General features: G+C 43.4%; 1 protein-coding gene across 1 annotated transcript in view; it reads right to left on the reverse strand.

Annotated features, from left to right (window-relative positions):
* Nucleotides 1–4,695: 4,695 nt before the first annotated feature.
* camk1gb (calcium/calmodulin-dependent protein kinase IGb) overlaps nucleotides 4,696–13,993 on the reverse strand; it is a 10,453-nt gene continuing 1,155 nt past the window's right edge. Inside the window, exons 2-13 of the mRNA XM_076275785.1 lie at nucleotides 12,240–12,351; nucleotides 8,633–8,758; nucleotides 8,320–8,394; nucleotides 8,042–8,180; nucleotides 7,742–7,865; nucleotides 7,473–7,548; nucleotides 7,123–7,235; nucleotides 6,941–7,019; nucleotides 6,716–6,803; nucleotides 6,228–6,616; nucleotides 5,984–6,086; nucleotides 4,696–5,699 (exon numbers count right to left, since the gene is read on the reverse strand). Of these exons, the coding sequence (XP_076131900.1) occupies nucleotides 6,020–6,086; nucleotides 6,228–6,616; nucleotides 6,716–6,803; nucleotides 6,941–7,019; nucleotides 7,123–7,235; nucleotides 7,473–7,548; nucleotides 7,742–7,865; nucleotides 8,042–8,180; nucleotides 8,320–8,394; nucleotides 8,633–8,758; nucleotides 12,240–12,325 (1,362 nt within the window). The 5' untranslated portion in view covers nucleotides 12,326–12,351 and the 3' untranslated portion in view covers nucleotides 4,696–5,699; nucleotides 5,984–6,019. The remainder of the gene's footprint in view (nucleotides 5,700–5,983; nucleotides 6,087–6,227; nucleotides 6,617–6,715; nucleotides 6,804–6,940; nucleotides 7,020–7,122; nucleotides 7,236–7,472; nucleotides 7,549–7,741; nucleotides 7,866–8,041; nucleotides 8,181–8,319; nucleotides 8,395–8,632; nucleotides 8,759–12,239; nucleotides 12,352–13,993) is intronic.

Genomic DNA, 13,993 nt, shown 5'->3' on the forward strand with positions numbered 1-13,993 from the left:
TCAGGTTTTTAAATCAACAAATATTTGTATCGGTATCAGCCTTCAAAATCCTTTATCGGTCGGGCTCTAGTGAAATCTATGAACTAATCATGTTTTGGTACTTGTTGTCTAGCAGATACCAGTGAGAATTGAGTGTGGATAATGCAATTTACTGAGACAGTTAGAATCATATAGGCCTTTCAGCTTGATTTCTTTTTGTGGAAAAAATGTGCTGGACTGGGCGGCGGTCATATTTTGTACCGCTCTGCGGTACATCTAGTTTGTTTTACTTTGATCTGATTTTGAAAAGCAGTGCTGGTCTGAGATCGATGGGTTAGAGTATTAGTTAACTTCAGAACCAACTGGCAAAGGGGACTGGTTTTAGGGCTGACCTCTTGGGTTTTGTATGCTTGAAATGCTTGTATGGTGTTCTCGTCACTAGAATTTAGGTGGATCCAGAATTTTAAAGATCTTTTTTGTATATTTAATGCCAATGGGAATCTGCCTAATTCTGCCCTGCATGCATTTGTTGGTGTTTTCCTTTGGACTCTAAGAATGTTTCTAATAAATTCTGCATGTAGGGATTCAGTGGGATGTTTGTCCCATCTAGTGTAGTCTAGCTTGCTGAGTGGACCCCATACCTCGCATCCATATAATGCAATTGGCATTATTACACTGTCGAATATTTTGCACCAGATTTTAATTGGGATTTGTATTTTATGGAAATTTCTTTTGATGGCATAGAGAGCTCTACGAGCTTTATCTTTTAGCGCATTCACTGCAAGGTCAAAGCTTCCTGAGGTACTGAGTTTCAGGCCTAGATAATGATAAAATAAAGAATGCTCTAGAGCGGTGTTTCCTAGAGTGAAAAGGTGTCTGCCTGCCTGAGATCTTGCTTTCTTTTGGAATATTACAATCTTTGTTTTGTCCAAATTGACTGTCAGGGCCCAGTTCTAACAGAATTGCTCTAGCAGATCTAGGTGCTGCTGTAGTCCTTGTTCTGAGGGTGACAGCAGCACCAGGTCATCTGCAAAAAGCAGAAATTTAACTTCTGTATTGTTTAGGGTGAGTCCAGGTGCTGTAGATTGTTCCAATACCACCGCTAACTCATTGATGTAGATATTGAACAGAGTTGGACTCAAGCTACAGCCCTGTCTCACCCCACGCCCCTGAGTGAAGAATTCTGTTCTGCTGTTGTCAATTTTTACAGCATTTTTATTGTCCATATAAATAGATTTGATTAAATCATAGGTTTTGCCCCCTACACCACTTTGTAAAATTTTGTAAAATAATCCATTGTGCCAAATTGAGTCGAAAGCTTTTTTAAAGTCTACAAAGCATGCAAAAATTTTCTTTTATTTTCCTTTTAAAACATGGGTGTTGATTAGGGTGTGTAGGGTGTAAATGTGGTCAGTGGTTCTATGTTTTGGCAAGAAACCAATCTGACCTTTACTCAAGACATTGTGCTTGATAAGGAAGGCCTGTATACGGGCGTTTAGAATACAGCAGAAAACCTTCCCCAGGTTACTGTTCACACAGATGCCTCGGTAGTTATTGGGGTCGAATTTATCTCCACTCTTAAATATTGGGGATATAAGCCCCCTATTCCAGATCTCAGGAAAGCAGCCAGCTTGGAGAACAAGGTTAAACAGTTTTAAGATGACCCTGTGCAGCTCAGGGGTGCTATGTTTTAGCATCTCTGTTTTTATATTGTCAGGTCCACATGCTTTTTTAGGTTTGAGTTTCAGGAGTGCTTCTGCTAATTCTTCAGATGTGATTTTGTAATCGAGGGGAGTTTGATTGTCTTTAATGACTTTTTTGAGGAGGTGTAATTTTTCCATTATAATTTGTTGGCCAGTAGTGAGGTTATCGGGAGGGATTTTCATGAAATAATTCCTCCATGTTTCTCCATCTTTTAGGGGTAGCTCTGGGTTTTGTTTGGGATTCAGGGTGTTCCACTTTTCACAAAACTGATTTTGGTTGATGGAGCTTTCAATTTCATCTAGTGTTGCATTATAGAGATTTTGTTTTTTCTTTTGAATCATTTGTTTATATTCTTTGAGTTTTTTGCAGTAATTTTCTCTCATCTCTGGATTGTTTGGTTGCCGGTGTTTTTGATTTGATTGTTGTCTGAGATTTTTCCTCATCATATCACACTCCTTATCAAACCATTGCTCTTTGTGGACTTTATGTTTGGGTTTGGAATTACCTCTTGAGAGGTTTGCTTTATGTGCAATTATGTGGTAAAGTTAATTTACTTGATTTACGGCTGTTTTAACAGCTGGTGGATATGGATGAAATTGTGTGAGTAAAAAACTATTAATTTTATTAGTAATTTCAGAAGAGTTGGCTGCATTGGTGAATTCAGATGCACTGTCAGATGTCCATTTATAGGTTGGTTTGAGTTTTAAAAGTTTCTTAGTATCTGTTATCTTGATTTGCATAGATCTTTTAAGGTATAAATTTATTTGACAGTGATCTGAAAGAGGAAGCTGTGGTCTTACAGTGAATGCGTTGATGGAGGAGAGGGTCCATCACAGTAATTGCATAGTCAACTACACTAGACCAAAGAGCTGAGCAGTATGTGAACCGACCTAATGAGTCCCCTTTCATCCTACCATTAAGAAAGTACAGGCCTAGGCCTCGACAGAGATGCACTAACTCCTTACCATATTGGTTGGTGACAGAGTCGGGGTTGTGTCTTGGGTTTGCTGTGATTTCTAAGTTTGTTGATGAAATAAATTAGTTTTCTTTTGCACTGATTTGAACTATTTCATTTTCAAGGCCGGTTCTGGCATTGAAATCACCACAGAGCAGCACATTCCCCTGAGCCTGGAAATTGCTGCATTCTGTTGTCAGGTTGCTAAAAAACTCATCTTCACAGTATGGTGACTCTGCGGGTGGGGTGTAGATTGTACAAATGTACAGGTCACCTTCTTGACTTATAACCCCATTTTTTAACTTTAACCATATACGAGTGAGATCTCTTTTTATAATGGATAAATAAGGTGACAGGTATTCCCTAAACCAAATTATAACACCCCCTGAATCTCTGCCGTGTTGGATGTTTTTGTTTTTCAAAGATGGTAGAATAATTTCTTTGTAGTCTGAGGGACAGTGTGTGTTTATATCTGCCTTACACCAAGTTTCTAAAAGAACAACAATGTCATGGGTTTTGATGTTAAGCAAAAAGTCAGGATTAAGACTCTTTGCTCCAAATGCTGATGAATAAAGCCCTTGGATGTTCCAGGAGCTTATAGAAAAAGATTTAACCATGTATAAATGTGTTTGGTTTCAGAGTAGTCTAAAGAGATGTTTAAGAGGAAGGGAGAGATATATGCTACATGTGAAGTGACATGCTCTGCATTCTGTACATTTGCATTCAGTAACATATTACACATTTGAACATATAATACAGTTTTTTTACAGTTTAGCTCAATTTCTTAAAGATGAGATGAAGAAGTTGTCTCACCTCTCCAATGTCTGTATAGACAGGGTGGTTTTTACCTTGGAGAATGTCTGAGTATGTTAGATTTTGCTGTGGGACTCCACAGCAGTGGCAGCTGTTCGGCAGAGTGTTGTCTTTATATGCGCTGGTGGTGTGGATGGCCCTTGGGTGAGGGCACAGCTCAGCTTGGCTGGGTCCTATATTGATGGGTTGCGGGATGCTGGGTTGTGTGCTCCTGGGTTGAGCCCGGTTGGGCTGTGTCCTGCTAGCCTTGGTGTTGTTGGGCTGGGCTCTGAGAGCATTTTTTTAAGAGCAGATTCTGTGGTGGGGCAACAGAATTTTGCTACTCTGTGGGTGGGAAATAGTTTTATGGGGTCAAGGAACCGTCCGTTTGAGTCCATGAGTATGGCTGTTTTTGTGGCTGGTTGATGTTGTACAGAGGGTGAGGTAGTCGAAGTCGAGGGAACAGTGGGAGTTGGCAAGGGTTGAGGGGTTTCTGTAGTAGGTATCTCACCTCACCTCTAATCTCACCTCTGGACACTGGCCGCATCAGCACACAGGATGTGAGGTGTGTGTGTGTCAGGCTGTCTCCTCACATCCTGTGACACATCCTCCCATGACTTCATAGCACCAGCAGTCTTACCATGCACACAGAACTACAGGACTACTGTTGGACTACTTTTTGCACCTTCACCATGACACTCACTCTTTTGAGCACCTTACTGACTACCCTGTCACTGCAAGCGTCTTATGCTTGATCACCCTCAAGCACACTGTGGATTTTTTTATTTAATTTATATAGTATATTTAGTATTTAGTTTTGTTAGTTTTTCTTATCTTCTACTGTCTCTATTGTACAGTGGAGTTTTGTTATATGTTTATACTTATATTTATCATTTCTGCTGTAAGTGCATGTTGTGTGTGATGTTTGTATGCTACTGAGACCTTGAATTTCCCCTTGGGGATCAATAAAGTATCTATCTATCTATCTACAGTTGCTTTGGGGTTGTAAGCATCCTGAATGATAAATTTGGTTCAAAATCATTGAACCAAAATGACCAAAATTGTTTATATTGGTGTTAATATTTTATATTTTGTTATAATGTATGACTAAATAACAACATTATTTAGAACTGTGCTTTGACAAGACAAGTAAGTGAACACTAGTGAACAAGAAATGGCATATCAAAGCAACACTCTCTGCTGGGCACTATGCCATCTTAAAGTGTCCTCAGTAGGTTTCGAAAGAAAGCAGGCTAAGAGAACAATTGTGGGGATGGTCTCTTTATTATTCACAGAAGGGAAGTATTTCACAGTGAGAAACTAGTATCTCCTGTGACCACACATGCCTCTGGTCCTCGGGCAGGAGAATTGTCAGTCACAACAACAAACAAAACCACAACAACCAACACAGACATTAACAGGGAGGCAGCAATAGGCAAGTTATACTGTATGTAGACTATATTGAATCAAGGAACAACAAGATGACCATACATGAAGGTGAGCATGTGAGTATATGCCCATTTTTTTTCTTTCTTTCTTTTTGTTTTAAAAAAATCAAAAGTATATACATGGTATATGAATACATGAAATATAAAAAATATAGCATGGTTCTAAAGAATCTAGATGAAGGAAATGTGAAAATATACAAGACATCTATCATAAATAGTTAATCATAGTGCTTGTAATTTATGTTGCAGAGTTCACACAAGAGTGTGAGTTGAGCACACCACAGCAGTAAGCCTTGTACAGTAGCATGAGTAGGCGTTGCATGCGGTGGTGCTCGGCTAGGGGAGCGGAATAGCACAGAGAGACACAGAAGCACCAATACACTGAAGCGCTTAACGCGGACAGACATCCTGTCCCAATACCTCTGGTTGTCAGAGGCAGAATAGAGTGTGTCTGTTGGGAGACACACACAGGCGCGGATCTCACACACACATTAATACTCTGTGTTTGATCACACTGATATATCAACAGTTTGTTTTACTGGACAAGAATTATCTTTAGCAAGTGTCCAGATGCTGGGAAGTTAGCTGCTCTTCACAAAAATATTGTTGATGTGAGCAGACAGCGCTTGGTGTGGTGTGTGTATTTTAGGTATACTTTATGTGTGTTACGCATATGTGTATAGGGAGACCTCTTGGCACCCTCTGAACTGCTGTGGATTCAGAGTCCCTCCATCCATAGGCTGTTGTCCAATGAGCTTTCCTGTCTGCCTGTGGACTCTGCCCCTTTCCAAACAGTCATTGGCTGGGTCAGAAATACTGACCTGTCAATCAGAAGAAGGGACAGAGAGCAATGGGTGGGAAAACAAGTGAGGGAGAGAATCATAATCTGATCAGTCATGTGACATTATGTAACATGATACTCTTGGTTCTGGTGAAAACACCAGCCATATTGAGGAGTGATAGGAGGTGGTAACTGTAAACTATGGTAACTCTAATAATTGATATTTTATGTGACAGCCGTTAGTTCCTGTTCATATCTGTATGTTATGTGTATGAGCCCTGCTGTGAGCTATTGTTAGTGTGCATGTGTACAGTAAGTGCTTACTTGGTCAATTAAAGTCATGGTGAACCTCCCAAGCGATCACATGACGGAGCACACACCAGTCTGGAGACTCTGCCCCCAACGATTGGTAGCTCTAGTACTGTACCTGCAATACATCCATTCATGCAGAGAAAGTGCATTACAATGAGAGTGCAATTAGAATCTCTAAAGATATTATTAGAAGGAGGCATCGTTGTACATAGCTGCCACAGTAGTAGTAGAAAAATGACGTTGCTAGGGCTCTTACCCGTTTAGGTTGGCAGGCTCGGAGTGGTAAACATGCTTGCCCCGCTCAGCGCTGGTGAGTGTTCCAGCGTGCATGGGGAGAGTGCCGCCGTGCGGCCGAGTAGGGCTGGCCGCCCGCTCCTTGGGCTCACACTTACCGGCACTCAACGCTGCCTGACTACAGCTATGCGGCACACTCATGTGAACCACAGCTGGGCTGTGATTGGCCGGGACGTTGCCGTTGACCTCATCGCTGTTGGGTTCCTTGCTGGCCTCCTTGGGTGGGGCGATGGTGGACACCTCCATGATGTTGATGTCCGGTACGGTGCAGTCCTGACGCAAGCCCAGCTCGGAGTGAGCCAGCTGCAACTTCCTCATGTGGTTGATAGCCACTGCCGCATTATAGGCTTGCTGTGACACACACACACACACACACACAGGAATTAGTTCTCCATTTGTGTTGTGTATGTGTCCATGCATACAGTAGTAGGTAGTGGCTTCTGAGCTTACCTTCCACTTGGTCTTGACAAAATTTTTCTGCATCTGCTCACTGACGGAATGATAGATGTCTTGACAGCGTGCTGTCTTCCCGATGATCCTGGGAGAAACGCACACGAGGCCGCTGTGTCAACACTCCATTCACACATATGACAGCTAGGAGGTATTCGGAGCACAACCAGCCCACCCTCCCTACAGCTGACTCTGTTACACCCTGAGGTTGGGTGCTGGACTCACCAGGGGTGCCTGAGGGCCTGGTCAGTTGTGTAGCGCATCTTTGGGTTCTTCTGCATCATGTTCCGAATGAAGTCTTTAGCTGTAACACAACCCAGCACAGACATTAGAACCTATCGGCATGGCATCTGTTCTGGGAAAGAAACGACTGAATGATGAGAGGAGATTAAAAAAAGGAGCCTCACCAGAATCTGAGATGTCATCCCAGAATGGAGAGTCAAACTCATATTGACCCTTCATGATCTTAGAGAAGAGACGAGTCTCTGTTTCCTCATAGAAAGGCGGATAGCCACAGAGACTACATGGACAAGAAGAGAAGCAAACATCAGAGCTCTGTGCGTGCGTTACAGCCTTAATCCACAAGGGGGCGCTCTAAATCCACCCATATGCTCTTACTGTAACATCTGCTCTTAGTACATTTGGCCAGTACATTGGCTTACTGTGTGACTATTGGATTGATTAGCAGTGAGACCTAAAGATGTTCTTCTCTGGGGATTTTGTTATAGTGATCGCATAAGCGGACAGCAGTACTTACAGAATGTAGGTGATGACTCCAATGGACCAACAGTCCACTGCCTTGCTGTAGGGTTTCTGGGCCAGCACCTCAGGGGCTGTGCAACAATGAGACAAAAGTGGGCGGAGTTACATACAAACTCATATTGAATTTCCCCTCAGGGATCAATAAAGTATCTATCTATCTATCTATCTATCTATCTATCTATCTATCTATCAGTCACTAGACAGGACATTAGTATTCCTGACTCCAACAGTGCTGTGTGTCCTGTGTGTGGTCCGAAAGCTTACCCACATATCCAGGGGTGCCACAGGCAGTGGACATGATGCCGTTGTCCTCCATCTTTGACAGACCAAAGTCACTGATCATGATCTTAGAGTTTTCATCTGCACTGTAGTACAGCAGGTTTTCAGGCTGACAGAGCGAGAAAGAGAGCAAGAAAGAAAGGAAGAAAGAGAAAGATAAGAAGGAGAATTACATGATGAACACCTGGGATTGAGTGTGCATGTGTGTGTACAAGTGTGCATGTGTGTGTGTGTATGTGTGTGTGTAAGAGAGAAATAGAGAGAGAGAGAAAGGTGTGTGTGTACCTTTAGGTCTCGATGAACAATGCCATTATTGTGCAGATAGCTGACAGCCTCCAGCACCTGTTTGATAACATGACTGGCATCCTTCTCTGAGTACATGCCCCTGTCCAAAATCCGGTCAAACAACTCCCCTCCAGACACACTGCACAACACACAAACACACACACACACAGGAATGAGCATTAAGGACAAGTCCGCTCATGTTCAAATCCATCCACTGAAACAGCCATGTGGGCTGTGAGTCTGTAACTGAAGTAATGACAGAGCCAAAGGAAACTCACAGCTGCATGACCAGATAATAGTGACTCCGGCTCTCGTAGAAGTCCTCCAGACACACCACATTTTCATGTTGGATCCTGCACAAGACACACGTGTGAGCAGGGCATTGTGTGGTGTAGATCTGCTCTATCAAAAGGATGAGCATCTGGTTGCACATGCACACACACACACACACACACACACACACACACACACACACACACACACACACACACACACACACACACACACACACACACACACACACACACACACACACACACACACACACACACACACACACACACACACGTGCACACACTGGCCCAAACTCACTTCCTCAGCACGGCGATCTCGTTCTCCAGGTTCAGGTCCCTCTTGTTCTTCTTCTTCACACACTTCATGGCGAAGAGCTTTCCTGTCTTCCTCTCCTTCACCATGTAGACCTCAGAGAATGCCCCACTAGACACACACACACACACACACACACACACGCACACACACACATACACGGAAAAAGAGAAAGGAGTCCATTAGTATATATACAAGTATATATATATATATATATATATATGTGTGTGTGTGTGTGTGTGTGTACACAAGTAGCTCCATGATTGTGCCTCCATAATTTACGACGACACCTTTTTCTCCCTCATAAATCACTTGATCAATCAATACGCCATAGACTTTTATAAGGTACAATAGGATCCTGATGATATCTGGTGAGGTCAGTTTCAGGTGGCCTGCTGGAGGGATTACTGGACCACATGGTCAGATGAAAAGCCACAGTGTCCTAGTGCTGTCGGCCTCCGGTTCCTCTCTTAGCCTGTGCCTGGGAATAGCTGTTCCCACCAGCAGGGATTAGAAGGCAAATCCCTTACGCAACGGAAACCGCAGCAGGCAACCTGTGCATGCAACAGCAGCCACACCACAGGGGGGCCCATTCACACTGCATACACCTGAGCAGACAGCCTGTACATACAGCCCTACTGTAGGCCTGCAGGCATCAATCTGGGCATACAACAGCACCGTGTCTGCATATCAATCTGTGGTAGGATCACAGGCCGTAGACACAACAGCACATCTGAAGCAGCTGCTCTGCACACACAGACAGCCCCGCGCCTGTATGGCCAAGACGAACAGGCCGAGTGCAGGCAGCCAGCACCAGCACCAGCACCATAGCAGCACCAGCACCAGCCCCAACCCCAGCAGCAGCACCAGTAGCAGCACCAGCACCAGTAGCAGCACCAGCAGCAGCACCAGCACCAGCAGCAGCAGCAGGGGGAGAGCAGGCCATGGAGACGGCCAGGCTGCAGGCACAAGGGCATGGAAAGAATGAAATGGTATGAGAGAATAAAGAGAGAATGAAAAATGAGATGACCCTGTAAAATGGGCAAAGGATAGGGGCACTTCCCTGTAGAGTGGTCAGCTAAGCTGAGCAGATGCATATGTGCGTGGACACTCAGTGTACAGTAGTGTGTTTAATTAGAACAAAACAGCCCTGAGTCAGTGGTGAAGTAGAACTGACTGTTCCATTCCCCTGGGTCAGACGCTAATTAACAAGAATTAGCTCTTCATCCACCTGCAATACCACAGCACGCTCTCTCTCTCCCTCCCTCCCTCGGTTTCTCTCTCTCTCTCACACACACACACACACACACATACAGACACACAGTCACACACATACAGACACACAGACACTGACATAAGCATGCACACACAGACACACCCACACCAACACATACACACACAAACACCCCCCCCCACACACACACATACACACACAAACACCCCCCACCCCCCCAACACACACACACACACACACACACATCATTATAAGATCTTTGCCTAAGGGCAAGAAGCCAGAGTAACAAGGAGACTGAGGAGTGTTTTAGCAGCCAAAGCAAGGTTAAGTGCAAGGGAAGTCTGATGAGTCAAGCAAGGCTACTCTGAGACGTCGAGCTTAAAAGCCAGATGACCCCTGCAAACAAACACACATACATACACACACACACACACACACACACGCACACACACAAACAAACAAAGGAACAAAAAGACACTGGAGTGGACATGAATGTGCCGATGCAGCAGGGCACAGATTAGTCTGGGGGCGCGTCCACCCTCGCACGCTCTCCTTTCATTCCTTTACTCAGTCTGTCAGAGAGATTAGCGTCCACTCCGTCACCCCTCCACCTCCCCCCGTTTGACCCTGAGACCTGTCCTTCAGGTAGATGAGCCCACCTGCAGACACACGCTCTGTTTTCCGTTTGCTCCAGTCATCACAGAGGCACTGTTTCTCTACTACAATGGGGAGGCTCCCAGTGTTGATAACCTGTCTTATGTACCATGTAATGGCACTAATGGGCAATAAAGTGTTATCCTAGTATTCTCTTTACCTTGGTATAAACAAATGTGTATAAACAAATAGGCCATATAGAAGACATCCAAGGTCACTGGAATTGGCCATATGGGACAGAGCTCTGATAACAATTTTAAATCTCTCTCTCTCTCTCTCTCTTTCTCTCTCTCTCTCTCTCTCTCTCTCTCTTTCTCTCTCTTTCTCTCAGACACACGCTCATGTCTCGCTGGGACCTGATGTTCCAGTGGCCCTCCGCTGTCAGTGCATTCAGCACCACAGACGCAGACACAGACACTGCCACCTGACAGGTCTGTGGATTACTGTCTGACCTATTTAGCCTATTACCTGCAGCTACAGACAAGAGCCCTCATTCTCAAAATGCTGATGCTGAGAATGAGCCACTTACAGTAATGAAATGAATCATTACATGTCTGTTAAGTACTCCAATAATTTCATTTGACCTCAGGGTGCAGTAGTTAAATGTACAGATTATAATATGATTGTTAGATTAATTATTATATAATAAATGGGATAAAATTGTCTAATACACAGTACACAGCACACAAAAAATCATCCATGGCTGGTAAGCAAGACAGTCAAATCAAACCAAATATGGTTAGGCTTGCTTAACACTGCCTATATGTGTGTGTGTGTGTGTGTGTGTGTATGTGTGTGTGTGTGTGTGTGTATGCGTGTGTGTGTGTGTGTGTGTGTGTGTGTGTGTGTGTGTGTGTGTGTGTGTGTGTGTGTGTGTGTGTGTGTGTGTGTGTGTGTGTGACGGCTGCATTCATATTGCCAGTTTGTAATCTAAGGCATCTCAGGCACGGCTCACACTTTTTGTGAAAATCAAGACACTCTGTACACACAAGGCACACTTAACGTATCAAGTGTCAATCACAGCTTCCTGTTCATGAAAGGTCATCACTGAAGATACCTGCCTACTTTTGAAGAATCTTTTGTAAAATGTGAATGTATATTGCAAACTCAAATCAACATGCCATTAACCAACACATTCTAGTGTACAATACACCAAACAGCATAGCATTACCGGTATGACCATCCCAATAGCACTACAGACAGATTAGTCAAGACTGATTCATCTGTCATGGCCTCAATTGCCCTACTGTGGCTGTACATAGAGACTGTCTGGATAATAAATCTGTGTCTGTCATCTAGCCTTGCTATGCTAAGCTAACCTGAATCTGAAACCAACCTGAGCCTTGTGCTACCTGGTCAAGCCTTTCATGAAAGAGAAAACTAGGTTTAGATGAGGACGTTAAATCAGTCATGACTAGCAATCTGTCTTGTCAGTTTAAGACAAGTGGCTATATTCATTAAGGTCAGTGGAGCAAGAAAAACCCATGTACTCATTCAATGAATCATCCAGTTGAGGGAATCAGTTCATTCCAACAAAGTACATTTGTATGGAGTGCTCCACTTGAGATATTTTTTTGGATATTTGCCATTATTTTGTAAGGAAGTTAAAATAAGGGACACCCCTGTAAACATATATCATATATCAAAGTCATAAATGAGTTAACAACAGATGAGGGATGAGAGTGTGCTGATAAGAGTACTTACGATCCGAGCACCTCCATGAAGTCAAACACCTCCTGGATGTTCTCCGTGCTTTTCTTCCAGTCATACTCAGCCTCCTTGCGACCCATATCTGACTGATTTTCAACAGGGATTTCTGAAAAAAGTCATAAAAAAGAAAGCAAGATGAATACCTGAGAGAAGCTTGAAAAAATCGCCGGTGCTCGTCATAAATAGCCTACTATATCCCAAACATAGTCATAAGAAGCAAGAAGGTTCTGTGAAAAAAGCCCAAATCCTTACACTTTCAGAAAGCAACAGTAAAAGTTGATATGAACAAACAGATTCCAGCACATCAGTCAGCTCTGTCCTGCAGCTTGGTCAGCTCTTGTAGTAAAGAACAGCTCAGGCAGTAACCCAAAGTCAGTCTCATCCTTATCTCCACGTCTCACGGCTGTCTCACGGCTGTCTTGAGGGCAAACCAGAAGCTGTCTGTGACTTTGTCTGGGCCAGGTGGTGCTCCAAACCCCCTCCACTTGACCAGGTGAGGATCCAGAGTGATTGACTCATTGTCTCACCAGCCAGTCATAATGACCCATCAGCCACCCGCCGCCTGTCATACAATAACTCTCACACCATGCTAATCAGGGGCTGGCCATTAGGTGATTCACGTGGCCGAGGGAACACTCAATGGCCATAAACACCAGCATGTCCAAGGCCATGAGGATTCAGTGCCAAGCACAGACATACCAAAGCAGCACCAAAGCAGAGTGAATGGCTGCCTGAGATTCAAGTGGAGGTGTTTGAGAAAGACATTATGAACATATTAAATTCATTTCTATACAGCGCTAAAAGTTCAAATAATCTCAAGACATTTTGCAGAGCCCAGAGCCAGAACACATGCACTTTTTATCTGAATATATACTTAAATATAACACCACATTTCTGCTACTTTGTATAAGATAAGATACCATGGAGATGACCAGTATTTGGGAATACAATTCATGATGTTATACATGGTGAAGAGTAACCATGAACCAACTTGTTTCACTTTACACAGTATATTGAGCTGTTGTTACTGCACAGTGCTGTCTGGATTGATTGAGAAAAAAGTCTGTAAACAGGATTAGTAAATAGGATTAGTATTTGATACACCGAGAAAGTCAGTTCAGTACTTGGTGTCCTTCCCCTTATATAACAGCTTAACATCTTTTGATGTGTGTGGATCCGAAGCACCAGTCATGCAAAATCCAACACAGCACGAACAGTTTCATTCTGTTCTACAAAAGAGCTTGCCTTGAGTTACTGGATTGTTTAATAATCCTATATGGTTTCTTATGAATAGATGGCATATGGTGCAGAAGAATGATAATTTGGGATGATTGTTATTACATGTTCCATACCTGAGCAGATCCATCTCAGATCTATTGTCAACATCTAGCTAACAGCGTTTGAAAATCTGGCATCCCTTAGCCAGCCTACATCAATTAATAAACAAATTGGGTAACCCAGAAAAGCAAAGAACATCCAATTAAGACGAACTGTACTGTCTAATTCCTAATGAGATCAAGAGCCAAACAGTGACCTTCCTGAAGGTTTTAGCTGTTGGGAATTAGCTGGCTGCATCACCACCAGGTAACTGGACCAATGTGGCTATTCCTACTCTGTTGCAAAACTCCCTCCAGTATGTGTACAGTATGTGCATCCAAAATGATCATACAGCAAATTGGCTTCAATGCGTTTTATCACTTCACCTGGCAAATGTTTTAGCCAGATGTAAACGGATGCAGTATAACGCT

This window comes from Alosa pseudoharengus, unplaced genomic scaffold, assembly GCF_046254945.1.
Source record: "Alosa pseudoharengus isolate Yale_2024_CS ecotype anadromous, Long Island Sound unplaced genomic scaffold, YU_APseudo_1.1 YU_APseudo_1.1_scf_9, whole genome shotgun sequence".
Classification (NCBI taxonomy): Eukaryota; Metazoa; Chordata; class Actinopteri; order Clupeiformes; family Clupeidae; genus Alosa; species Alosa pseudoharengus.